The sequence below is a fragment of the Eptesicus fuscus genome, chromosome 7, assembly GCF_027574615.1.
Source record: "Eptesicus fuscus isolate TK198812 chromosome 7, DD_ASM_mEF_20220401, whole genome shotgun sequence".
Lineage (NCBI taxonomy): Eukaryota > Metazoa > Chordata > Mammalia > Chiroptera > Vespertilionidae > Eptesicus > Eptesicus fuscus.
Genome location: NC_072479.1, coordinates 59,505,443 through 59,533,439, shown reverse-complemented (window position 1 = coordinate 59,533,439; position 27,997 = coordinate 59,505,443). Strand labels below are relative to the sequence as shown.

The 27,997-nt window shown below is 49.3% G+C and overlaps 1 protein-coding gene across 2 annotated transcripts in view; it reads right to left on the bottom strand.

Annotated features, from left to right (window-relative positions):
• The window catches only part of NCKAP5L (NCK associated protein 5 like), a 34,599-nt gene extending 8,896 nt beyond the window's left edge, over window positions 1–25,703 (bottom strand). The window contains exons 1-6 of one of the 2 annotated variants that reach the window (XM_028144336.2): window positions 25,631–25,703; window positions 4,259–4,314; window positions 3,095–3,252; window positions 2,350–2,418; window positions 2,198–2,236; window positions 1,369–1,488 (exon numbers count right to left, since the gene is read on the bottom strand). In XM_028144336.2, coding sequence (XP_028000137.2) covers window positions 1,369–1,488; window positions 2,198–2,236; window positions 2,350–2,418; window positions 3,095–3,217 — 351 coding nt within the window. In that variant the 5' untranslated portion in view covers window positions 3,218–3,252; window positions 4,259–4,314; window positions 25,631–25,703. The remainder of the gene's footprint in view (window positions 1–1,368; window positions 1,489–2,197; window positions 2,237–2,349; window positions 2,419–3,094; window positions 3,253–4,258; window positions 4,315–25,630) is intronic. The other variant, XM_054719099.1, reaches the window with a different exon arrangement.
• Between the last annotated feature and the right edge of the window lie 2,294 nt (window positions 25,704–27,997).

Here is a 27,997-nt window from a genome sequence, read left to right as displayed (position 1 = left end):
ATTAAGGAAAAACTGTGGTTCGTAAGATTATGTAATTTGTCCAAGGTCACATAGCTAAGAATTAGCTAAGTTAGGGAGTTTATCTGAGGTTCATGCTCCATTATGTCATAAATTACCTCTGGGGAAGATGACTCTATGACCCTAAACCCCAAAATTCATCTAAAGAGCCCAAATTCAAATCCCAGAATTAATTTAGGTAAAACAAACAAACAAAAAAATGACTTAAGGATGATCTATACCTCTTTTATCACCAGTTACTGAGAAGGAACGGACGGGGTGAGAGTGGCCAGTGTGGTTAGGCCTCTGGGAATTCCAGGGTGAACTCTGTAGCTGGGCAAGACCAGGGCAGGGGGGCTGCAGTCCCTGCTGCTGATTCACTCAGCTCTGTACCTGCCTGGTGACAGGAGTTCTAGACAGGCAGGGTCAGGCCTCCCAGGGAGCTGAGGGCATCCTGCCCAGGGCCTGGGAGCCAAGAGCTGCCTGGTTTGTATCAGACAGACACACACACAGAAGGTACTTCTCTTCTTGTCAAGGTCAGAGGTGGGGAGGGTGCGCCGGCTGACTTCAGAACCCGAGCTGCGCCTGACCCTCCTACCCCCATGTCTCACCCCATCCTTGAGGCTTTCTGACAGCGTGACCCCAAACGAGCACAGGATTCACTCCGAGTAGGCTCCTGCTTCTCCCGGGTAAGGCAGGTGTCGGGGCTAGAAGCAGGGACCAACCGGGGTCTACGGCCACGCCTGAGTCAGTGGGTGAGCATACAGGATGGGACAAAAGTAGGCTTACAGTTGTTTGTATGGAAAATAAGACAATAATAAATAATAATACAAGAATAAACTCTGTGTTTTGTAAACCTACTTTTGCCCCACCCCGTATGCAATGTGCTCAAATACAGAGTTACCCGGTCAAGTGCCTTTCCTGACCTCTCCGTGACACCAAGCGCTGGGTGCCTTCCACCCGGTCCCACCCCTGCCCCTGGCCAAGAAGAGGCAGTGCAGTGGCCAAAGGGGCCCCTGGGGAGCGTGAAATAATTACGATTTCAGCTTCCACCCATCTCCCCACACAGGGGGAGAGTAAGCAGGAACCTTCTCTGTCAATAAGAAGGGATCCCATCCACCTGGGAGGGAAGCACCTGTAAGGTGGGGGGTAGCCCGGCTTGAGGGGACTCAGGGAGTTTTCACCCCGTCTAAGTTGCAGACCTATCAGGCCAGGCGGGCCTTCCCTGGGTGGACTGCCTCCAGAATGGAGGGAACACTGGACAGCCTGCTTCTGTAGGTGTTTTGGGGGAAAGTGGGTGGTGATAATGATGGGGCTGGGGGAGGCAGGAAACTGAGGTGTGACGAGGGGAGGAGAATGGCTTATGCCCACCTGAGGGAGGGAGCCTGTCGTGAGCTGGAGTTTCTGCTGAAACAGGGAGCTCAGCATCTGGTTCTGTCGTTCGAGGTCAAACACTCTTTTCTTCAGCTTGATGCACTCCTCCCGAAGGTCCTGCACCACCCAGGAGGAGGTGGAGGAAAAGAAGGAGACGATACCGGGGAGGGTGGATGAGCATACAGTTCCCTTCATCAGAGCAGTGGGCACTCCTCCCGGGCATGCCCTTCTCCTGCCACCTCCTCTGGGAGGGAGGTTGCAGCTATCAAATCCTCAGGGGATGGTAAACTCTCTCAAGTTAACCACCCATGTAGGGAGGTAAATCCCATTCCCATTGGTCCCTTCCCCAATCCTGGAGCCAGCCCAGCACCTCTTAGAAACCACACATTAAAGAAGGGTCCATACAAGGCAGAAGATCTAGGGGTCAGATGGACCAGGTGTCGAGAAATTACCCACAATACTTGAGTAAATATTTAGATGCCACCTTATGCTCCCAACATCAACACTGCTTTCAGGTCCATTACCATCTGGGGCCAGGATAAGAGAAGGATTCAAGCCCAAATCAAAGGCACCATAACTCAGAGATCTGGCCTCACTATGCCACCCCTGCCTCCAGATAAAACAGCACAGGCCTGTCTGACGTGAGGAAGCGAGGGGTGGGGAGGGTGGGGGACATCACTGGGCCAACAGGACATTTCCACCAAGCTCCCTCCTCTAGCCCCCATCAAAGGCTTAGCTGAGAAGGCTCAGGGGTCCCCTGAGGTGCCCAGGACCTCTCCCAGGGAGGCTGGACTTAGGGGTGAGAAGGTCTCCCATGGCCACTTACCTTTTGGTTCAGTAGTGCCTGTACCACATGGTTGGCAACCTGGGGACAGAAAGGCCCGAGGCAGAGATGTCAGCCAACAGCTTTTATCTGGAGGAGACAAGCTATGCTCCCCAACCCTCCCCAGCATGAGTCCCACGGCAGACCCCACAGACCTCGTCCAGACAGCGCTCATAGGTCTCCCGCTGGTTTTCGTTGGCCTGGGCAAGTGCCGAGTTCTCTGCCTGCAGGACGCGGGAAGAGGGCAAAAAGGAGGCTATGGGATCATTCTTCCCTCAGGGCAAACTGCTTTTGGGGAAGGGGAGCCAAGGAGTCTACCAACTACACCCCTGCCCACCTCCTGGTTCTGGATGGGCTCTGCCACGGGGAGGCCTACAGAGACGGGCTGAGGGCATTAGAAGGCCGAGCTCAGATGTCTGGTTTTCTGTAACCTCAACCTCAGTCAGTGACAGGAGGACCTAAGGTGGGAGGTGCCAAGAGTAATGCTTATTTCGCTGGGGAGAGGGGAGAGGAGGCTGGCAGGACCTTAAGAATGTGATGTAAGTAGGGCCTTAGTTTAAGGATCCATGTCCTTGTCCCTCAAATCCTGAGTGCCAGGACATCTAAACCCTCTTCCTCTGTGACCACCCCTTTCTGTGCGGGGGAAGTGGGGTGAGGAAGGGAGACATTGAGGGGTTAGGACAACCCTGCCCCTGTGCATGCCTCGTGTCCCTGAGCCGACACCTAGCCTGGAGAGCAAAGAGCAGGGAGAGGGCTTCTCAGAGGAGCTCCCCTAAGAAATGTTCGTCTCCGCTGCAGCCTGGCAAAGGGGGCTGAGAGGAAGGGCCACCGCACCCAAAACTCCCACACCAAGCTCAGAGGAAAGGGCAGCCCTAATGCCCCATTCGCCCCGTGCCCCACCTCCAGCTCCCGCAGTCGGTGCAGGAGCTCCTGGCAGGTACCCGGCTCCATGCCGCCATCACCACCCTCTCCTGGCCTCGGGTTTTCAGGACTCCCAGCCGGCTGGTCCATGGCCTCTGACATCAGGTCCTGGGAACAAGCGAGAGAGGCCGGGCAGGCTACTCCAGGGCCCGGGAGGTGAGCGGGGGAGGGGGACAAAGATGAAACTTGTTAGTATTTTTGGAGCTTAGCTCAGTGTGACTGATGTGGCACAGACACTGTAACAACTCAGTCTAAGTCTCTCTGGTCCCGGGAAAAAGACACTCTTCCCATCTGAAGAACAAAAACCATTGTTTTGTAAACCCCTGTAACGCACTCGCCCTATCACAGGTCACACAGACACTGGCCAGGAGCTGAGAAACCTGAATTCTCCGCCGAGACTGGCCTCCACCTGGCACACTGTGTCCTCCTGGCGACACTGGGGGGTGCCTGCATGCCTCCAAGGACCCCTGGTCCTCTGCAGGGTCTCGACCTTTTACCCGCCTTCCCATTTGGCCAGCTCCTTCCTATTATTCCTCAGGGCTCCCAATCCAAGCCCGCTCAGGTCTGTAACGGTCTCCCCCGGACTCTCGATTCCATGAGGGCATGTTCATGTCACTGCCCAGGCTTACACTTCCTGGTGTGATACCTGGTGTGCAAGAGACAGACCGAGCCCTGACTACAGAGACCAGCCCGTCACTCACTGCATGAACACAGCGAGCCAGGCTTCTAACCTGAACTGCGCGTGTGATGCCCCACCCCGCCACACTGTTGCCATGGTTACTGCCTGTACCGACTAGGCTTCATCTTCCATTTGAGTTTCCATTTCTCTGCCAGAGGAAAGCGCTCATTTCCTTCTTCTACACAAATATTATGGAAATTTCCAGCAGATGGGAAACCCTTCCTAATGCCAAAGGGTGGAGGCTCCGGTTCACAACGGACTACTTGCCTCCCTGCCCCACGGAAGCCCCCACAAAGGAGCTTAGCACTTTTGGACCAAGGAAGAGAGGACCGCAGCAGCTCATGCACCAGGCATCTGAACGCTCTCTCCTCCGTCCTCCACGGTGGGGCACGGGGGCCTGCCCCACCCCAGCCTTCCTCCTCCAGTCCCCCTCAACAGCGCGCACAGGCCCCAGAGCCCCTCACCTGTCTGCCCCCTCGGCCAGGCTGGCGCACTCAAACAGCCAGCACGGTCACCTTGCCTGTGGAGAAACAGGGAGAGCATGTCAGCCACAAGCATTTATTTGGCTTCTGCTGTGTGCCTGGCGCTGGGCCACAGGCAAGAACAAGCCAGCGAAAGCCCTGCCTTTCGGAAGCTTCCATTCTATTGGGGGAGGCGGATCATACACGATAAACCAAGGAACATATGCTGGGTCCTGGCAAGACACTGAGAGGCGACCGTTACGCAGAGCCTGACTGAAGTCCGGATCAAATCCTGGGATGGAAAAAGCATTCTGGGTAGAGGAAGAGCCAGTCCAAAGGTCCCAGCTCTCAGCCAGAAATCACTCAGACACCAGGCGGAAATGGACAGTAACCCACGGTGCTTTCTGGCCCTTCCACAACCTATGTCTTCTTTCATCCTCATCGCCACCTAAACGGACTTAAAAGCTATTATCAGCACCTATATTTGAGATGAGGAAACCGAGGAAGAAGAGGTCACACTTGCAGACACGGAATGTATCCTGTGTGCTGCCACTTTCTCGTGCATCATTCCACTTGATTGTCCTACCAAACCTGTAAGGGGAGCGCCAGCCTGGGGGAGGAAGCAGGCTCCAGAGGCAAAAGATGCAGCCCAAACCACATGGCTGGTTCACAAGGCACACGGGACAGGCCTGGACTTCGCCACCCCCGGGGGGCCTCTCTGTACACATATAAGCTCTTTATATTCAGTCAGCTCGGCACAGTCCCGGGGCTCCTGGACCAATGCAGTTAAACAGACCTGGGTGAGAATCCTGACTCTGCAAGATCTGGTTCCTCACCTATACACGGGGATAAGAATACTATGCAGAAAGGGTTGTTGGAAGATGAAATGAGGTAATGTACGTAGAGTGTTGTGCGTGAACTCAGTAAATGGAAGCTTTTCATATCATCACATCCCGACCCAGGCACAGTGCAAAGTCCTGCAATGGAGCCTGCTGTTACATCCCCCCGCTTCCGGTCGAGTCACAGGTAGGCAGACCCCGAGTCACCTCAGCCGGGGGTGCCCACTTAACGGGCACCTGAAGATCTGAGAGTGCTGCCCACACTGCCCTGCCTTCAAGGAGCTCCCCTTCTCCAACCCTTCTCCCGCAGCTCTCCACCCCAGAGCCAGGCAGCCTGCACTCTTCTGTGCCTGGCTCCCTGGGAAGAGGGGTAACAGCAAACAGGAGAACACTTCTTCCTGAGTGAGAATGTGTGTACGACAACGGGATAAACTGAAAACTAGAAGAAAAGGAAAAATGGTGTAATGTTTATTTTTAACACTACCGCAATCTAAAGTCCTTTGTTGTTATTATTTTTAAACGTTTTTATTGATTTTAGAGAGAGAGGAAGGGAGAGAGAGAAACATCGATGTGAGAGAGAAATATCGATTGGTTGCCTCCTGCACGCACCCTGCCCGTTGACTGAACCCATAACCTGGGCCGGCAACCCTTTGGTGCACAGGTCAGTACTCAACCGGCTGAGCCATACTGGCCAGGGCAGTCCTTTGTTATTTTAATATCATAAAAATGTACCTAGCTGCCTGGTGGCATGGCTCAGTGGTTGAGCGTAGACCTATGATCCAGGAGGTCATGGTTTGATGCCCGGTCAGGGCATATGCCCGGGTTACGGCTCGGTTCCTAGTGGGGGGTATACAGGAAGCGGCCGATCAATGATTCTCTCTTATCATTGATGTTTCTATCTCTCTCTCCCTCTCTCTTCTTCTCTGAAATTAATAAAAATATAGTAAAAATATATATCTACTATAACTTCATTTGCTATAACATTTTCATATTTGATATGTTTAGAAATGGACAGGCCTGGAAAAAAAACCAAAAAAATTTCAAGTAATATCCTCCTTCCCACATACACAAATAGGGGTCAAAACCAAAAAAGGGCCTTGGGTTACCTCCACCACTGGGCCAGTTCCACCCCACCCACCACTCATCTCTGGGCCGACTCCCTGCTCTAGGAGAGGCCTGCCCCCAGGGATCACTAGCTTTCCCTCAATCCCCTCTCTATTGATTTCCCCAGTGGGTTGGGGTGGGTGCAGAAGTGCTGGGGAGTGTGAGGAAAAAAGTTGGGAGGATGAAGGACAGGAGTGGGATGAATAGGCAATGTCCAGGGGCCAGAAAAGAATAAAGCTAATGGCCTAGCTCTGTGGTCGGCAAACTGCGGCTCGCGAGCCACCTGCGGCTCTTTGGCCCCTTGAGTGTGGCTCTTCCACAAAATACCACGGCCTGGGCGAGTCTATTTTAAAGAAGTGGCATTAGAAGAAGTTTAAAAAATTTGACTCTCAAAAGAAATTTCAATCGTCGTACTGTTGATATTTGGCTCTGTTGACTAATGAGTTTGCCGACCACTGGCTAGCTGGTTTGGTGCATAGAAAGCTGGCCTGCGGACTGAAGGGTCCTGGGCTCGATTCCGGTCAAGGGCACACGCCTGGGTTGCGGGCTCGATCCCCAGTAGGGGGTGTGCAGGAGGCAGCCGATCAATGATTCTCTCTCATCATTGATGTTTCTATCTCTCTCTCCCTCTCCCTTCCTCTCAGAAATCAATTTAAAAAAATAAAAATAAAAATACAGCTAAAACTGCGGAAGGCCCAAGTCTTGTGTTCACCACACAACAAAAACCAAAGTAAGGGTAGTTTATGTTTTCCTAAAAAAATAAAAATAGGGTTTGGCCTCAAGCTCTGAGCGGCCCCTGCTATGACCTGCAGCAATATTAGGGGGAGACATCAGAGGCTCTGAGCGTACCTTCCCCAAGCAGATGGAGGAACTAGAGCCATGCCAGGTCCTACAGGATTGGAGCAGTGAGGAGCCTGAGGAAGAGCAGCAGGTACAGGCCTAGCTGGCTACCCCTATCAGCTCCTACTCCCTGAACCAGATCCTGACGCTGAGCAGGTGGAGCTGGCACCAGTGGGGGATGGAGATGCAGTTGTGGATATCCAGGATTAGATCCAGGACTTGGGGCTTCATTTGCCAGACCCACCATTAGAGAGCAAGGGTGAAGACCAGGGAGCTACAGCATGGAGCACCCATGGACGCAGAACTGGTGGAGCTGTGAAAAGGACGACGGCTGGAGTAAGCCTGCCTGCACCAGGGGTTCCTGCCAGGGCTCGGGAGGCTCTCCAAGCCCGCAGGCATCCCTGACAGGAAGTGATCACCTAGAGAGCTGCCTTATCTCCCTGCATTCCAGACGGAACCAGCACAGGACTGTACACATGCCGGTTGTAATGTTCATCTCCTTCCTCCACATCAAGACAAGTCAAACTTCTCAGGACCCACTTTATTCAGTTCTGTACTTACAGTAGGGGAACATCGGCCCAAGCCCAACCCACCTTAGCATTTCACTCCAGAGAATAAGGTACCCTATGTATGCAGCCAATAAACAAACACACAAATAAATAAAAGCACCCAGGTTAGACTCGAGGTCCCGAATGTGAGGACTGGCTATGGGTGATGCACACCCCACAGAGCCAACCATGCCACCCTCCAATCTGAGCCCCTACGGGTCTCAGAGCAGGGAGGCCTGAGTCCCACTGTAATCTGGGGGTACCCTCCCAGTGATAAGCCACCCAAGAGCAACAGCTCTGCCATGCGTGTCTCTGTATCCCTGGCTGGGGCTAGGAGAGACTCCGGAAATGTCGGCTGCAGGCAGGCTATGACTCAGCCTCACTTTGGGGGAGATATTTGCTGCCCTCAGCCGAGGAGGTGTGGCCAGCTCAGGATAAGGGGCCTTCTCTGTGTCTGCAGGGCCACAAGCAGAGGGCAGGAAGCTTTTGGCCAGGGTTAAGAGTCACAGGCAAGAGGCCTGCATTTGACCTCGGTGGTGGGGAGGGGCACATGCTATGAGTCAGACCAGATTTTGAGTTCAAGATTTCTATGGTGTTAGGAAAACTTCCTGCATCTCTCACTCCTCTGGGGAATGTTAAGATCCAGAGAGATACTACCACCTCCGGCTCCCAATCGGCCTAATTAGGCCCTTCAGAGTCTGGGTTTTCGGCTTAAGTCTCATGAGAAAAAAAAATCAACCCAGGTCAATTCCCCAATGGGGTCCCTACTGGGTGTCACTGGGGGCCCCTTGCCCCAGGGGCCGAGTACTCTCCTCCTTCTCCTTCCCCCAGGCCCACAACTACTCACAGCTTCTGTGTTCAGCCTGACGGGCCCCCGGGAAAACCCCCAGCCTGGGTTTCTCAGGATGGCCCTGGTTTCAAACAGTCCGCTGGTGGTCCTACAATAAACACATCCTGGATACGGGATGTTGGGTCGAGGTCAGCCAGGGCTGCGTAGGGATGAAGCTGCCGGGTGTGGAAGCTCTAACTTGAACTGTTGGCTTCTCCCGCCACAACTGCCAACCAACAGGCAGCCCCGCCTCCCACAAAGGCCTGATTCAGCGGACGGTGACCTCAGTGCTGAGAGGAGGGAGGGGAGAGAGGAAGAGCAGAGCCTCTCTGGCCAGTCCTTCGGGGGAGAGCGCAGTTTTCAGGCAGCCAGGGACAGAAAAGGGGGAGCAGCTGCTTGGGGGTGGGGGTGGGGGGAGTCCCTGGCCTGGGGACGTGGCTGGTTCAGCCCAATCGCAGAGTGAATCTGGGTGACCACTATCTCTTCAGCCTAGTGACTAGGCCCTAGTCAGTCATGGCCCTCGTACCCACTGGCCCTTTAAAGCCAGGAGGGGACAGGGGCTTCCAGGGCCTCAAAGGAGATCTCTCCTGGCCTTTCCGGCAGCCAGAGCAAAGGAGTCGGGTCTGCAGCTCCCATTCCCTCCCCTGCCAGGGCACAGGCAGCACTCAAGCCCAGGCCTGGGCGGCAGGGGCCTGAGAGGTGGCAGCAAGCCCGCCCCCCATGCTCCCTAAGCTGGGCCCTTCGCCAAGGCCTTGGGGCCCTGATGAGCCCCTCACTCACCAGCTGTTCCCCCAGCGTCCTCTAGGGAGAGGAGCCAGGGACCAGGAGGCGGGGGAGGGCTGGGCAGCTGCAGGAAGGCCGAGATGGAGAAGCTCACTCTAATCACAGAATCATCCGTGACACCAACGGTTCCCCCTGCTCCCCCCATTCTCCAGCTGCTTTCTGGAATCCCTGTCACACCCAAGAGTCCACTTGTAAACGGCAACTTCCGCACCCAGCAAACACTCCTTCCCAGGCAGGACTGGCCCTGGGCCGCCTTGGGGTGTATGGTAAGGTGACCAGATTTTAACATTGGTAAAGCGGGACACCATTGACCGGTGTATGTGTGTGTGTGGGGGGGTTCCTTGATTAAAAATTTGGTCTATATGGAGCAACAAAAATTTTCATAGAACGCAAAAATAGTATATATATTGTGATATATTTTTTTAAATTTCAACGTAAGTACAATTGTAATATATTTTTTTAAATTTCAACATAAGTACAATTTACAAATATAATAAATAAAAAATTATGTATAGTATTATTTTATTCTTTGGCATATTTCTCATTTGAGTGAATTTTTTTTAGTAGATTGCTGTCGTTGTTTAAAAGGTCATGAATTTGCCGTAACGTAAGTCGTAAGTGTCACTTTCAAGGCCAGCGCTAGACTTTTTGCCGCCACTATGAAATATAAATAATATAAGTACTGTCTGCTAAGTTCAAGAAAATTTATGTATTTTTGAAATAAATAAATTACTTACCTAAATTATCTGAATAGCTGATTTGTAATGACATCACTTGTTTAACTAGCTTACTAGCACGCAGTACGATGTGTATCGTCTGAGAGACAGTTACAAAATGTTTTCGTCGTTGCCAATCCCAAAAAATGCCATTGTTCATCAAGTCCAAACAATGGTGGTCGAATTCTAACAACTGATCAGCAATGCGAACTTTGATAAGCAGTTCTCGATAATCAGTTCTCAACAATTATTTGTTATTATTAAAGTTTAACATTATGCAATTAACAAAAATAATATAAAACTCATATCCTGACTAAATAGCCACATGGCCGCCGAAAACTGTATATTCCCTTCCCGTTCTCCCGCTGTTCCCTAGCTTGTCGTGCATTCTTTCCAAAAATCGGGACTTTTTTAAAACGCCGCGGGACACGGGACAAATTGTTAAAAATCGGGACTGTCCCGCCAAAAGCGGGATGTCTGGTCACCTTAGTGTATGGAGGCATATAAGGACAGAGGCCCCAGGGCACCCCTAGCCTGAAAGTGGCCACCTTAATCCTTGACCCAAAGCATCTTTTAGCCCCAAGAATTCCAACTGGCCTCTTCCCTTCTCAGGGAAAGAGAGAAGATAGGAATTTCCTTCCCTCCTTCTGACAACTGGCCTTCTGAGAGGCATGTGTCCCTGAATCTCCCCTCTAACTTCCTCTTCACGGCCACTCCAAGAACCTCCATACTATGATGTGGGTTCTTTGAATCGATAGTGGGATCAACCACCTGCCCTTCCAGGCAGTGCAGAAGGACAGACATGTTAGGAGCCCAAAGGCTTATCTCTCCTCCCTGGGACCCCTCATGTTCCCTGTCCATAACATAAGCCAACAACAAAAACGCAGCTGCTGGGGTGGGAGGTGGGGCGGGGGTGGAGGTGGGTGGGTGAGGTGGGGGAGGCGAGGGGACTCTGACACCAACACAATGGATTTATTTATAGGGCCACATGCCAGGGGCTCTGCAGCTAAGAAGACTAGGCCCCACTCCCAAAAGCCCAGTGGGGCCCAGCCCAGGCCAGCCAAAGGCACTGGAAAAAGCCTCAGACCGAGGTAGCAGATTTAGTTTAGTCTCAACACTGCAATTTACTTGCTGTGTGACTTTAGGCAAATTACAGTCTTGCAGGGACAAGTTCCTTCATGCCAAGTGGAGGTTTTTCTAGAACAGTGGTTCTCAAAGTGTGGTCCAGGGACCCCGAAGCCCTTTCAAGGAGTCCACAGGTTCAAAACTATTTTCATAACACTACTAAGACATTACTTGTCTCTTTTAGTTTCTTTCTCTTATAATTATAGAGTAGCATTTTCCAGAGATCATGTGATATGTGATATCACAAAAGATTGAATACAGAAGCAGATATTGAGAATCCAGCTGCCTTCTATTAAGTCAGACACGAAAGATTTGCAAAAATGAAGAACAATGACATTCTTTTTACTATTTATTTTTGTTTTGGAAAAATATATAATTATTTTTATTAAATACATTAATTTCTAAGAGTGTAGAGCAGCAATTTTCAACCAGTGTGCTGCAAGAATTTTTAAAACAGTTAATATCTGACTATTATTTAGTCAGGGGCACTGATCTCTTTTCCCTTAAACTGTCAAATAAAAAAATGACAACAGCCAACAGAACAATACCTGTCTGGTGTGAATGAGTCAAAATTATACCTAATATTTTTGTTAGATCAGCAAAAATATTTTTGGTGTGCTGCAGAATTTTAGTAATTAGTTTATGTGTGGCATGAGATAAAAAAAAGGTTGAAAATCGCTGGTGTAGAGGGCTCCTCAGGCCAAATAGTTTGAGAATCACTTTTCTAGGAGTGTTGTCCAGTTTGTGATGATGAAAATATTTATTCTGTGTTGTATAATATGGCAGCCCCTAATCACACATGGCTAGTCCAAATGAGGAACTGAATTTTATTTATCTATTTAAAATTTTTTTATTGGTGTTTAGAGAGAGAGGAGAAGAGAAAGAAACATTGATTGGCTGCCTCCTGCACCCCAACAAGGAATCGAACCCACAACCTAGGTATAAGCCCTGACCTGGAATCAAACCCGCCACCTTCTGATGTATGGAGCCACAGCAGCCAGGGCAGTACTGGATTTTATATGTTGATAGCCAGATGCAGTCAGTGGCTGCTGTGTACTGCTGTGCTTAACAGTGCAGTTCTATAAGACCCCTGGAATCTAGAAGATTCCTTGACTTTAGCATTGTAGGTCGATGCTTCTTTCCACAGACTGTAGAGGTTGGCGGTAGGAAGAAACAGGAACTGACATGGTCTCCTGTCCCCAGACTCACAGTATTTCTCACTCTCACTCACCAAAGGAAAGCCATCTCAACCACATGGTCAGTCCTGCCTGACACTCCTACCAAGGCTTACTGTTAGAGAGGCTCTCTCATTCTGACACGACTCCTTCACACCCTCTCCTCAAACTCCTGGCCTGTCACCTCTTGTTTCCCCAAAGGATGAAAGCCAGCAGAGGGAAAACACCTCACATCTCTTGCCACCACCCTCCCAGTGTCATCAGAATCTCCGCATCGTCTCCTGTCACAGCAGAGGAGCTGCCCTCTTCCCAGGCAAAGCAGTCCTTCCTGCCCCAGCCCCTTCAGTATCTACCTCCTGAAGGGATCTTTCCCATCCACCTTTAACACCTGTCAGGTGTCTTTCTTTTTATTTTTTTTATTTTTATAATAGCATACTTTATTCATTTAACATTACCTTAAAGACCATTTCACATTAACTCATATATCTCATCTTAAAAATAATGTTCCCCTGAGGGATTCCAAAATGGCAGCAGAGTAAGTAGAGCTACAATGACATTCTCCCAGGACCAAACTAGAAATACAACTAAAATACAGAAGAATCACCCTGAAAAATCAACTGAAGACTAGCTGGAGAGAACCCTGATAACCAAGGATGGAAAGTGGAGACTGCATAGAGACTGGTAGGCAGTGCAGAGGCGTGAAAGGGTTGGCCAGCTCTCACAGACAGCAGCTGAAGTCTCGGAGGGATAGCTCAGCTGTGGGGGGTTCCCACTGAGAATGCTGGGGTCTAAACCCCAAGCTGGGCTCCCCAGAGCACCAGAACTGAGAAAGGTGCCCACATAACATCTGTCTGCCAATCAGAGATGTCTGGAAAGGCAGGCACCCTCTTAAAGGACCAACACAAAAAATTTCGTGTGCAGCCACTCACCTTGGGCTCCAATAGAGGCAGAGCAGAGTGGACTGGAGCTGTGTGAGGAGAGTAGGGTTGGAGGCTGTAGGGTTGGTGCTCCGAGGGCAGCCACCTCAGTTTCCTGTGTTGAGTCATTTCCTCACACTGCGGAGGAGACCTTTCTCCACAGAACTTTGCTATCCAGGCTTTTGCCTGGGGAGAAAGCAGTTGCCCCATCCTGTTGGAAGACCTCTCACCCAACCTGAGGCTAATCAGGGCAGATAACAATCAGACTGAAGGCAGAGGGAGATTAATGGAGGCTTTGAGTCTTTGTCTGATCTCTTCCTGGGCTTGGGGCTAGGAAAAGCAGACCCTGGTGCACATGTTGGTCCTTTCCAAAGGCATCCAGCCCCAGCAGAGGGAGCCACAAGCTGTGGATTACTGATAGCTCCAAACCGTACTCAGGACCAGTCAGAAACAGCATCTGACATTGTCCTGTACTAGAGATTGGAAATCGTAGCAGCTCTACTTAGTACACAGACACAGACACAAACCCAAATAGGCCACCAAAATGGGGAGACAAAAAAACAAGCCCGAAATGAAAGAACAAGAGAATTCTTCAAAAGAAGAGCTAAATGAAATGAACATAAAAAATTTATCAGACATAGAGTTCAGAATAATGATGGCAAAGATGCTCAACAGCATGAAAAAAGATATAGTAATTATGAAGAATGACACAGAACTAATAAAGAACACAGAGAACCAAAAAGAAAAAACAAGCAAAAAGCAGGAGGATAGCTTAAGGGAGTGTGGGACAACAAGAAACATAACAATATTCACATAATAGAAATGCCAGAAGGGGAAGAAAGTAAGCAAGGGATAGAAATGCATTTGAAGAAATAATGGCATAAAACTTCCCTAACCTGGTGAAGGAAAAAGTTACACAAGTTCAGGAGGCACAGAGAGTCCCAAGCAAGAAGAACCCAAACAGGCCCATACCCAGACACATCATTATTAAAACGCCAAAAATTAAAGAGAGAGAATCTTAAAAGCAACAGAGAAAAGTGATTTGTTACCTACAAAAGAGCTCCCAAAAGGCTATCAGCTGATTTCTCATCAGAAACACTACAGGCCAGGTGGGAATGGCATGAAGTATTCAAGGTAATGAAAAGCAAGGATCTGAAACCAAGATTACTATATCCAGCAAGACTATCATTCAAAATAGATGGTGAAATAAAGAGCTTCCCAGAGAAAAAAGGCTAAAGGAGTTTATCACCACCAAACCAGCACTGCAAGAAATGCTAAAGGAAGAGAAGAAATATATATAGAGAGAAACATAGGCATAAAGAATAAAAATGGCAATAAATAAGTACCTATCAATAATAACCTTAAATATAAATGGATTAAACATTCTGATCAAAAGACATGGGGTAGCTGAATGGATAAAAAAAAAAAAATGACTCAATTATATGATGTCTACAAGAAAACCACCTCAGAACAAAAGACTCACACAGGATGAGAGCAAAAGGATGGAAAAATATTTTCCATGCAAATAGATAATAATAAAAAAAGCTGGAGTAGCAATACTCATATCTGACAAAATGACTTCAAAATGAAGGCCATAACAAGAGACAATAAAGGTCACTATATAATACTAAAGGAATCGATCCAACAAGAGGATATAACCCTGGTAAACATATATGCACCCAATATAGGAACACCTAAATATATAAAAAAAACTTCTAGAGCAGCGGTCGCCAACCTTTTGGACCTCATGGACCACCAGTTGGTGACCACTGATCCAAAGGTTTCCTTAAACCCGTGGTTGCCAACCTTTCAGACCTCATGGACCACTGGTGGAGGAGGCTTTGAGACATTTTGCTCAATCCCATTTACCAACTCTGTTTTAGAGGACTTTTTTTTTTTTAAGAGACAAATCTTTTACATATATATATATATATATATATATATATATATATATATATTATTTTATTTTTTTATTTTTTACAGAGAGGAAGGGAGAGGGATAGAGAGATAGAAACATTGATGGGAGAGAAACATTGATCATCTGCCTCCTGCACACCCCCTACTGGGGACGTGCCCTTGACCGGAATTGAACCCAGGACCCTTCAGTCTGCAGGCCGACTCTCTATCCACTGAGCCAAACTGGTCAGGGCTCTAGAGAACTTCAATGGGACACAGCGAAAGCAGTCCTGAGAAGGAAGTTCATAGCACTATAGGCCTACCACAAAATACAAGAAAAATTAATAATGAACTATTTAACCCTACAACTTAAAAAATTAGAAAGAGAACAACAAGAAAAAGCCCAGAGTAAGTAGAAGGAAGGAAATAATAAAGATTAGAGCAGAAATAAATGACATAGAAGCTAAAAAAACAATGAAACCAAGAGCTGATTCTTTGAAAAGATAAACGAGATTGATGAACTGTTAGCCAGACTAACCAAGAAACAAAGAGAGAGGATCCAAATAAATAAAATCAGAAACAAAAGAGGTGAAGTAACAACTGACACAACAGAAATACAAAGGATTATAAGAAAATACTATGAACAACTATATGCCAACAAACTGGACAATGTGGAGGAAATGGACAAATTCTTAAAAACATATAATCTCCCAAAATTGAATCAGGAAGAATCAGAAAGCCGAAATAGGCCAATAACAACTGATGAAATAAAAGCAGTAATCAAAAAACTCCCAGCAAACAAACGCCCTGGTCCAGAGAGCTTCAACAGGCGAGTTTTACCAAACCTTCAAAGAAGAACTAACACCTATCCTCCTCAAACTACTTCAAAAAATCCAAGAGGAAAGAACACTTTCACGCTCTTTTTATGAGGCCAGCATTATCCTAATTCCAAAACCAGATAAAGACACTACAAATAAAGAGGACTACAGGCCATTATTCCTCATGAACATAGACGCTAAAATCCTCAACAAAATATTAACAAAAGTCACATGACACATCAATAGACGCCCAAAATCCAACACCCATTTTTGATAAAAACTCTCAGCAAAGTGGGAATAGAAGGATCATATCTCAACATAATAAAGGCCATATATGACACACCTATTGAGAGAACATCATACTCAATAGGCAAAAACTAAAACTATTTTCCCTAAGAACAGGAATAAGATAGGGATGTCCATTTTCACCACTCTTCTTCTACATAGTACTGGAAATCCTAGCCACAGCGATCAGATAAGAAGTAGAAATAAAAGGCACCCAAATCGGAAAGGAGGAAGTAAAACTCTCATTATTTACAGATGACATGGTATTGTACACTGAAAATCTAGATTCCACCAAAAAACTACTAGAGTTAATAAAGGAATTCAGTAATGCAGCAGGATACAAAATTAACATCCAGAAATTGATGGCTTTTTTATACACCAATAAAGAATTCTCAGAAAGAGAAACTAAACAAACAATCCTATTTACCACTGCAACAAAAATATTAAGATATTTAGGAATAAACTTAACCAAGGAGATAAAAGAATTGTACTTGGGAAACTATAGGATATTGAAAAAAGACATATGCAATCCCTATTAAAATACCAATGGCATATTTCACAGACTTAGAACAAATACTCCAAAAATTTATATGGAACCAAAAAGACCCCAAATAGCTGCAGCAATCTTGAGAAAGAAGAACAAAGTTGGAGGAATCACAACACCTGATGTCAGGTTATACTACAAAGCTACTGTAATCAAAACAGCCTGGTATTGGCATAAGAACAGGCATGTAGATCAGTGGAACAGAACAGAGACCCCAGAAATCAATGCAAGATATTATGCTCAATTAATATTTGACAAAGGAGGCAAGAGCATATAGTGGATTCAAGACAGTCTCTTCAACAAGTGGTGCTAGGAAAATTGGACAGATACATGTAAAAAAAACCCAAAAAACTAGACCACCAACTTACACCATACAGAAGAATAAACTCAAAATGGGTAAAGGACTTAAATGTAAGTTGTGAAACCATAAAAATCCTGGAAGAAACCACAGGCAGCAAAATCTCAGACATCTCTTGTAGCAATATGTTTACGGATACATCTCCTAGGGCAGTGGTCGGCAAACTCATTAGTCAACAGAGCCAAATATCAACACTACAACGATTGCAATTTCTTTTGAGAGCCGAAAACCGACTTCTGCGCATCGGCCACGAAGTTTCAATCACACTGTATGTGCGCGCCCGCACGTGGTATTTTGTGGAAGAGCCACACTCAAGGGGACAAAGAGCCGCATGTGGCTCGTGAGCCGCAGTTTGCCAACCACTGTCCTAGGGCAAAGGAAACTAAGGAAAAATAAACAAATGGGACTACATCAAAATAAAGTTTCTGCACAGCAAAAGAAACCATCAACAAAATGAAAAGGGAGCCCCCTGTATGGGAAGATATATTTGGCAATGATACATCTGATAAAGGGTTAATGTCCAAAATATATAAGGAACTCATACAACTTAGCCTGGCCGGCATGGCTCAGTGGTTGAGCGTCAACCTACGAACCAAGAGGTCATGGTTCCATCCTGGTCAGGGCACATGCCCTGGTTGTGGGCTCGATCCCCAGTGGAGGGGCGTGCAGGAGGCAGCTGATCAATGACTCTCTCTCCTCACTGATGTTTCTATCTTCCTCTCCCTTCCTCTCTGAAATCAATAAAAATATATTAAAAAAAAATAACACAACAATGAGGTATCACCTCACACCATCAACAAATGACAAGTGCTGGCAAGGATGTGGAGAAAAGGGAACCCTAGTATACTGCTGCTGGGAATGCAGACTGATGCAACCATTATGGAAAACGATATGGAGAGCTTCCTCAAAAATTAAATAGGAACTGTCATTACACCCAGTGATCCCACTTCTAGGAATATATCCTAAGAGACCCCCCCCAAAAAACAATCAGAAAGAATGTATGCACCCCTATGTTCATAGCAGCACAATTTACAATAGCTAAGATCTGGAAATAGCCCAAGTGCCCATGAGGAGAAGAGTGGATAAAAAAGTAATTGTGGTACATTTACACCATAGAATACTATGCACCCTTTGAGACAGCATGGAGGGACCTGGAGAATATCATGCTAAGCGAAATAAGCCAGTCAGAGAAAGACAAGTATCACATGATCTTACTCATATGTGGAATCTAATGAACAAAATAAACTGAACAAAATAGATCCAGAGACACAGAAGCATGGAACAGACCGTGGGATCTCAGAGGGAAGGTGGGGGTGGGTGGGGAAAGATCTCTTTCTTCAAAGGGAACAGGCTGTGGCTGGCTAAGCACCGCTGTGTCTAGGAAGCTCCAGGGCTGACTTAGTGGGCACCATTTGGCCAGAACCCAGAGGTGACCTCCTAAGCTGCTAGCTCTGCTCTGGGAGGAGAAAGTAGCTCTAGTTCGCCCACAAGCCTCCACTGGCTCTGCTCCTGTTTGTGCCCACAAATGGGAACAGGCTTCCTGGATTCCAGTTCTCGCTTGGTCATACTGCATGACCCCACGTGAAGCCTAGAAACCCTCGAGGACTCAGTTTTCCTATCTGTAAAATGGGGTGATCTCTCTGACTCCTCTCTCCTTACAGGGCACAGAAGAAAAGGATGAGATCATGTCTGGAAAGGAATTGTAGCTGAAAAGACAGGTTTCCTTGTGAGGGGTTGGGGGCTGGGAGTGAGGAACTCGGCAGGGCCTTAGAAAGAAGCCATTGGCTTTGATGTTGCCTTCCTCCTACAGGGCCTACAGGCTTCCCAGGAAAGCAGGGGGTGGGGTTGTGGAGAGGAAGGGACAGCAAAGCCAAGAGCTTTAGCCTTCTTCTAGCGCCAGGGACAGGAAGTGAGGTGCTGTCTACAGAGGAAGTAAGAAGCAAACACCCCCCAACTTCCCCTCAGCCTACAGTGGAAAGGAAGGCTCCCAGCTTCTGGAGGCTGAAGTCCCAGGGCTGGGGAAAGAGAAAGCAGGAGTGGGGGTGGGAAGGAGGCATTATCAACACCATCTGGCGGAGAAGAGGGTTTCATGTCTTGGACACAATAAAACTCAAGGGGCACAGACTCCGAGAGGAGAGAGAAGAGAAGCCACTGAAGTCAAGTTGAGAAACCCAGCTTTCCAGGTCCATGGTATCACATCTGCAGTCCTGGCCCCAGACTCCAGCCCCGCTCCACAACCCCCACTCCCAAGATGGGCCAGGTCTGATTACTCACTCTTACAGTGTATGTCCTTTCTTTGCAGCCTTTATCACAGATGTAATTCTATGACTGTTTAATTATTTGATTAATGTGGGCTTTTTGATGACCATTGGACCCCCGGAGTCTAGCATAGCACCCATCACAGAGTTAAGTGCTGGCTGCGTGACTGTGCTGACCACTGCTTGAGAATTCCTCAGAGGCTGGTTTTGGCTTAACCCTGGCATCTGAATCAAATTCAGTATACGAAGATGAGTGAACTCTACTCATGGCCTGGGGTCGACTGGGAGACACTCGGGTGAGTGGTAAAGGTCGACTGGGAGACACTCGGGTGAGTGGAAACCGACACAGGTGCCCGGAGAAATCTATGCACACCTAGATACTGCCAACAGGTAAGGCAACAGAAGAAGATATATCTTTTGGGTAAGGGGGGAAAAAAGAATACATATTTGTATTTGTTTTTGTGTAAAGAAACTCCTGAGGGATATGTAAGAAACTAATAAGTGATTCTCTATGGAGGGAGAAGGGAGTGGAGATGGGAGCAAGATTTCTCAATGTATGGCTTTTTCTCAATTTGATTTTTAGACTGGGTTAAAAAAAAAACAACCTAGTGAGCCCTAGCGGGTTTGGCTCAGTGGGTAGAGCACCAGCCTTCGGACTGAAGGGTCCTGGGTTCGATTCCGGTCAAAGGCACATGCCTGTGTTGCAGGCTCAATCCCCCAGTAGGGGGTGTGCAGGAGGCAGCCGATCAATGATTCTCTCTCATCATTGAAGTTTCTATCTCTCTCTACCTCTCCCTTTCTCTCTGAAATCAATAAAAATATATATTTTTTAAAATATAGTGAAAAAATAAAGTATAAAACTTTAAAAAATGTAAGAAGGGCCCTGGCCAGTGTGGCTCAGTTGGTTGAGCATCATCCCATGCACGGAGAGGTTGCTGGTTCAATCCCTGGTCAGGGCACATGCCTGGGTTTCAGGCTCCATCCCCAGTAGGGGGCGTGTAGGAGGCAGCCAATGGATGGTTCTTTCCTATCAACCATTGATGTTTCTCTCTCGCTCTGCCTTCCTCTATCCCTCTAAAATCAATAAAAGCATACTAAAAAAAAAAAACGTTTAAAAAAATGTTAGAAGGAATAACCACGTGACCAGGTGATTTCTAAAGCCCCTCCCAGCTGGGGCCATCTACTCTCTCGCCCCTATTAGAAAGTAGGAACCAAGTCCCTGAAACAGGGAGGGGTGAGGAGGTCTGGCCAAATGAGTAGGGGATTCTGGCCAAGGGAGGCCAGTGTTTCCACTCCCTTTCTTCCCAGAAATTTCTCCTTGGGCTAGGAGAGGGCCCTCCCACCCCCAGACTGTGGTGTGGCGTGGTAGCACCAAATTATTCACAAGCCGATCGGGGCCACTGGATAAGAAGAGTTCACTGTAGATTCTTGGGAAGGGAGCTAATAGGGTCTGGCCAAGGGCAGAGGCAGAGGTGGGAGGTTGGGCAAGGTGAGAGTTTGGGGCAGGTAGGAATAGAGTGGGGTGACTCCTGGACAGGCCTGGGGCTGTTGTGAGCAGGTTCTGAGGGTGTCTCAACAGATCCTCACACAAAAGGGCCAATTACAGCCCCCACATCAAGCCAGCTGGGGGGTGAAGTGAATCAGCCTCTGGGAACTACAGTTGCTGAGAACCCCAGAGCCACACCCCAGAAGTTCCAGGGACCCTCACAATCCTGCCTAGGAAAAGCCTCATTATTCCTCTCTCCAGAGGGTCTTCAGGGAGGGACAATTTGAGAACTGCAGACCAATGCCCTAAGCAGCACCCAACACCCAAACCCTGTAGGCACAGCATGAGCAGCAGAATTAAAATTAGGTATCCTTAAAAAAACGCTTACTGAGGACTGAAGAATTCTCAGGGCTCAAGGACCAGCATAAGGTTCAGGGAGCTGTGCCTGACTGGGCTCTTCTCAGTGGCTGCTGGATTTTCAGAAATCAGTAATAACAGCAATGATAATTCACCTTAATAACAGCCTGGCCTCCTCAGGACTCTTTCATCTTGTAACTCCCAGAGGTGGGAAAACGGTAATTATCGAGCAGGTGCCACACCCCAATGATGATGTGTTATTAATCCATCAGCGCAGGCTGGGAAACTGAGGCCCAGGGAGAAGGATTTCCCCTCAAACAGGGCTAAGGATGCAAGTGCCAAGGCCACTGGGCAGTGAAGAAACGAAGGTGCCGGCTCCATATCTGTTGTGTTTTGAGAGGATACTGAAGATAAGGGCACTCCTTCCTGAGTCAGCCAGATCTGGGTTTGAGGAGGTGAGGAAAGACCTCAGATATGTGTCCCAAGCCCCCTCCCTAGGCTGAAGCAGGGCTTGGTGGTAGCCCTGTCTGGGAACCAGGGCCTCTGATCTTGAGGGCATACACCCACCCACTCTCCCCAAGTTCTGCAAAGCAGCCTGACAGCTGCTCTGAGCATCTCCTCCATCTCTGCAACTCGAGCAGAAACCATAGGGTAAGTGGGGGCTTAGCCCTCCAAATAACCGCATGCCACAGGTACAGTCCATAAAGTGGGAGCGGGGCATCCTGAAGCTGGGTGGGTGGATCAGATCAAGAACCCATCAGAAGTGGGGAGACTGCTTCTTGGGAACCAAAGCCCATATCCACAGCCCCCTTCTGTTTTGGCACTGATTTTACAATAATGAGGTCCTTCCTATAGCAAGGCCTGTTTGGGCTGATCCTGTTGCAGAAAACTGCAGAGGAGGCCCGCTGGCCTGTGCCCTCCAAGAGAGCAGGGAAGGGTGGGCAAAGAGTCAAAGAACACCAAAGACCTTTTCCCAGGGTGGCCACAGAGGGAAGCAGCAGAGACTCAAATGAGAATGTAAGGATAAAGACATTGCCTGTGAAGCTCTATCCACAGTCTATATGTGCCTGGTCCTGCGAGAGATGCAACTCAGCTCTGGAGAAACCATAAGGGCCAAGCCAGGTAGCAACCAATGACCTTGTCCTCTAACCTTCCAGGGCAGAGCCTGGGGAAAAGTATTAAGCGTGATGCTGGAAGGGATTTCAAGTTGTTTACTTCCACATATTAGACAGCTGACCAGAGCCCTTGGAAGTTTCCTGAGATAATACTCTGCCCCTCCTAGGGCCCAGCTCTCTATAATCTCATCTTCAAGAACTACCCTCTCTGCTGTAAACTCAGCCAGGCCTCCTCATGCACGAGAAACTAAGGCAGAATGGTACTGTGGAAAACACTTGACCAGAGTCAGGAGCCCTGCCTGACACTCATCACTGCATGAATCACTTTCCCCTCTGGACTTCAGTTTCCCCATTTTTAACACGAGGGCATTAACACTGTCTCTAGGATTCCTTCCAGTCTATGATTCTATGTTGTTTTGATGTAGTGGCAAAGTTCAGGTTACTTTACATAAATTTGCATGTCCAATCAGAAATCCCAAACTTGCGTGTAGAAAATCCAATCAGTCCTTTAGTGCAGCTAGGCCGGGGCTGGAGGAGCCTGCCAGGTTCAGGTTCGGGTGAGGACTGTTACAGCAGACAGTGGTGGTGGTGAACTGGGGGAGGAGCCAGGGGAAACAGGGCCAGGAAGCAGCACTTGTTCTGAGAGACGCAGTTCTGGTGACCCATGGCTGATGGGGCCCAGGACCCTTCAGCTACTAAATAAGGGCCCTTTCTCTTCCTGCTTCTAAAGAGGTCTCTTGGCTTGCCGGCGTCAGCCACACCCCAAAAGGGAACAGCAGCCTCTGCCTAGCAACAGCTGCATCCTTCACTCTGACAGGGACTCCACCATCACCCACTTTCTGGGAAATTGACCTCCCTGGGAGCTTCAGTTCTCCCTTTCAGGGGCTCTTAGCAGTGAGAAAGGTTTCCTTGGGGGTCTAACTAAATACCTCCTGCTGCAGTTTCACTCCCATGGGAAGCAGGGCCCGAGGGGGCTAGCCGAGGGAAGAACAATATTGGCAGGAGAATGTGCCCAGCATCCAACTAATCCCATGGCCTCTCTAACTCTCCGACATCCCACTCAGCACCTGGGAGAGCAAGGATGAAAACAAACAAGGAGAAAGCGAAGGCCTTTGGCTCTTGGGCTACAGAGCAAGTCCCAACCTGGGGAGCCTGACTCCTGAGAAAGCTCTCGCCCCAGCGGGAAGGAGGCTGGGAAAGGTGGGCTGACACGGCAGGGCCTGGGAGGCTGGCTGGGCTGGGTGCGGGCAGCAGGCGAGAGTCCTTATAGCCCCCTGCCTGGGAGTGGGGGTGTGAGTGCAGAGGTGAGGTGAGTAGGGCAGGGAGTGGAATGGGCAACAACAGTGGGCCCTCCTTGTCTTCTTCCCATAAGAGGGCAGATGAGTGTGCTGTGCTCTCTGGCCCAGATCCTAAAACAAGTCCCAACAACTGAGATGCAAACTCTCTCCTGGGAATCTGCTTACTTTGCTGGCCTTTGGCTGCCTCCTCCTTTCTCAACCCCTCCCCAAAGGCCCAACTCAAAGACTGGCCCGCCAGGATGTCTCACCAGAGGCCTCGATGGGTGGGCCAAACCCCAGCAGCAGGAGTTCATAGCCCAAGGCACCGGGGGTGAGAAGGACAAGGACTACTCTTAGGCAGGATAAGGCGGTCTACTCCTCTCCTCCCAAGGTTCTAATCCCAAGTAATCATGAGATTTAGAACCACATCACCTAACACCTACTTCTCCAAACTGAGCCACCCTACCAGAGGACCTTTCTCCCCTCCGGAATCACTCATCAGTGGAACCACACAGGACCCAAAGTGGAAGGGAATGTTAGAGCGTTCTAGTCCAACTGCTGAATTATATAAACTGTCTTGGCCAAGGTCATACAGCACGCTAAGAGGTGCAGGGACCAAAACTTCTGACCCAGCCCACAGTGACCACAGCTTGGTCCTCATGTACATTGGTTTCCACCCGCCTATTGTGGAAGAGCCTTGTTCCCTGAAGCTCAGGCCACCAAACAGGATGGAGGGCCCACGCCACCTCATGCATGGGGGCAGATGCCACCTAAGACACAGACCGTAGACTTTGAAAACAAAGTTGAACTTTGTGGGCATCTCCCCAGAGAGGAATACTTGTGTCCCTCTGAGGTAGGAAGCACAATAACCCAGGCTGTTCTTAGAGAGACAAGGGGTCTCAGAGCCAGCTGACATGTCTTGCAAGAGGGTCTACAACAGGCAACTGGGATCCATTAACCCCAAAAGTACTAACCACAGAATGGCTAGACATTGACCCCCTCTTTAGTGTCCCTCAGTACTATCTCTGTCCCAGGCATATGTTTCCAACCATGACCTCTGGCAGACAATTGTGCTTAGGCAGGAAGACCTCTGGGAGACAGAACAGGAATAAGAGGAATTGCCTTTACAGCCAGGGAGGGAATTCATCAGCCCAAGACCCCTGGTTCCTTAGAAAGGCGAGCATCACAAAGTAGCTGCTGGACAGGCTGGGTGGATAGCGCTGACACACCTGGGAAACTAGGCCTGTGGGAGGTGCGGGCCCTCTGTGCCCTTCGGACCGTGCCTGGGCTGTATCCTTATCCTGGGCCCACCTGGGATAAGGATAAGGAGATTCCTTAAGGGGGGCTGAGGTTCGGACAATCGCTCTCCTGGTCGGGCTAGGCCAGGGGAGTGTCGGGCATTCTCGGCATTCTTCTGACACCGCAGCAAGGACCCAGAGTCTTTTCTGCAGGCGCTGCCCTGGCCCCATTCCCTGCCCAGCCCTTCTCCCTCCCTCGGCCTCTCCTTAGTGTTCAGCCCATCGGGCTGCCCTCCTCCGATCTGCATCCCCTCAAAGCCAAGAAGGGTCGTTGCCCGAGGCCCTGATCTCTCCGCCTCTCCCCACTCCTCCAAGCCCTGCCGCCCCAGGCCACAGGAACTGCTAAGTGTAAAGAGGAGCCCGCGGCTCGTCTCCGCGCCTGCGCTTTGGGAAGAGCCTCCCCCACCGCAACCACCGGGCACCGCTAAGCGGCACCCGGACGGTGGGATGCGGGTGGGGTGGGGTGCGCAGCTGGGGCAAGGTCAGTGCTTTCAAAGAGGGAGGGAGACCGCCCCCGGAACATCCCCCTCTTCCGAAAGTTTCCCTTCCGGGGCCACGGAGTGTGCGCGAGGATGGCGCGGGGGGCTGAAGGGGGTGGGGTGGGGGTGGACAGAGTCCCAACCCGACCCCTGGGGAGAGTGCGGCGGGAGGGAGAGGCAGACGGCGAGGTCCGGGCTGGAAGCCGCGCTGCCCGCTCTGAACCAAGGCGCCACGAGAGCCTTACCCTTCATACCTCTCACCCCCAGCCCGTGCCTCACGGACCCCACCACTCGCCGCCCTTTAAGTCCCAAGTAGGCCAAAACTCACCGAAATCAGGTGTGGTGCTGGACCAGGGCAGGCCGGATAGGCCGGGTCCATGGCCAAGGCTCGGGGGCGAGGGGCTGAGAAGGGGGGTTGCTGGGTCCGCCTCTTGATGTCAAGGCTTTAAAGGGGCCAGGGAACTCCGCCCCTCTCCCAGATCCCGCCTCCCGCCTCCCGTTCAGCCAATCCGAGCTCACCCTGGGTGTACGCCCCGCCCAGCTCCTCCAGATGTTCCCAGGACAAGAGCTAAGTCTGCCCGCCGGCGCGCGCCGCTTCCGCCCGGGAGGGAAGGACTGCCCCTCCCCCCCTAGACAGAAACACTTTCCCCGGGCTGGGCCGGGTGGGCCTGGTGAAACCTCCTCAGTGCCGGGGTACGGGACGCCAGGCTGGGTCGAACTGGGGTGAAATAGGGGAGCATCTATAGCACAGAAAACTAGGTGGGTGCGCACGGACCCACAGACATGCGCGTCCGCTTCTGTGGGGCTGGGCGTGCACGTGTATATGTGGTTGTGAGCGTTGGGGTTTGTAATTTGCCTTCCTGCATACGTGTTAGGAGTAAATCTAAGGGAAGAGGCTTGAATGCCTCCTTGGCCTTAAATACTCCCGCCTCTCTTTTCTTCCTTCAGGATGGGGTCCACCCAGTAATAAGGAAAATTGGGCGCCGGGACCAGATTCCACTCCTTTCAGAGCTTTGCTGGCCCGTTTCCTCACTGGTTTAGGAGGGAAGGCTGAGCAGAAAAAGCATAAAACCTTGTTCTCAGCCACTTGCTGTCTCACTGGGGATGAGTCCCTTTCCTACTGAACTCACTAACCTCGAGTTTAAAAGAGGAAAAGCAAACAGCCCACTTAGGCTCTTGAGGATCTCAGAGCTCCCTTTGATCCCATTCTCATTGGTCCTTAGATAAACTATTTGCCCTCATCTGGATCCCATATAATCTTCATAATCTGCATTGTACTGACTGGCCCGGAAATGCAGGTTCTGAACTGAATCCTGCAAGGAAATAAAAAGGGATCCCTAGCCACAGTCTCTGTCCATTTTATTTAAATTGCTTTGGTTGTGGATGCATTCAAGCATCATGTTAGTAGTCAAAGGAACATAAAAGCCGAGGGAACATATGGTGCTCAGACTGACTAGGATTAATCTAGAGTTCCTCTGTGAAGGAGGCTCCGTAATTTAAAATGGGATTTGGCCCTAGCCAGTTTGGCTCAGTGTATAGAGTGTCAGCCTGCGGACTGAAGGGATCCCGGTTCAATTCTGGTCAAGGGCACGTACATTGGTTGCAGGCTCAATCACTGGCAGAGGTCCGGGTGTGTTCAGGAGGCAACCAATCTCACATTTCTGTCTCTTCCTCTCCCTTCCTCTTTCTCTAAAAATCAATGGGAAAAATATCTTTGGGTGAGGATTAACACACACACACACACACACACACACACACACACGCACGCACACACACACACACACACGCACACACACACACACAATAAAACAAAATAAAATAAAATAAAATAAAATAAAATAAAATGGGACTTGAAGGGTAGAGAAAAATTTTGTGTAAGATCCAGTTAGGGTAAGGATATAAAGGAGACTCAGATAGGAAAGAGCAAATTATCTATGTGGGATAGTGAGCAATCACCTTGGTAGGGTGGGAAGTGGGAGAAGTTCATGGAGGAGGTCTTGTATGGAGATCAGAACCAGGATATAGATTTGACAGCACAGGTGGTAAGTCATGGTGGGTTCTTGAGCATTAGAGGTAGCTTGACTTTTTCAAATGCCTGAGGACAGTTATTATTGGAGCCTAAAAGATGCCATGATGGTTACCTATACCAGGTCTTTCACCTTTGCTTTAAAAGTATTTCATTGATTTATCCTTAACATACAGTTAAATATACAGATCTTAGGTGCTCCATTTTGTGAATTTCAACAGTAACGTATACCTATGTAACTCCCCAAATAAGATACTGAACCATTACTCCAGAAAGTTCCCTCATGTCCCTTTATAGTTTACTAGAGGCCCGGTGCATGAATTCCTGCACGATTAGGGTCCCGCCAGCCCTCCCTGATCAAGGCCGATTGGGCTGGGCTGACCCTGGGGAGGGGATACTGGCGGTTGGCTGGCCAACCCCAACCCCGATAGGGATGGGGGGAGATCGGGGGTGGAGCTGGCTGGGGGGAGGGGCTGCAGGTGGTTGGCCAGCCCCGCCCCCTGGTCAAACTCCCAGTTGAACTCCTGGTAGGTGGAGGGGACAATTTGCATATTAGCCTTTTATTATATAGGATTACTCTGCACCTAACAACACCCATCCCTGCAACCCCTGAATTCTATCACTTTAGTTTTATCTGTTCTTGGATTTTTTATAAGTGGAATCATATAG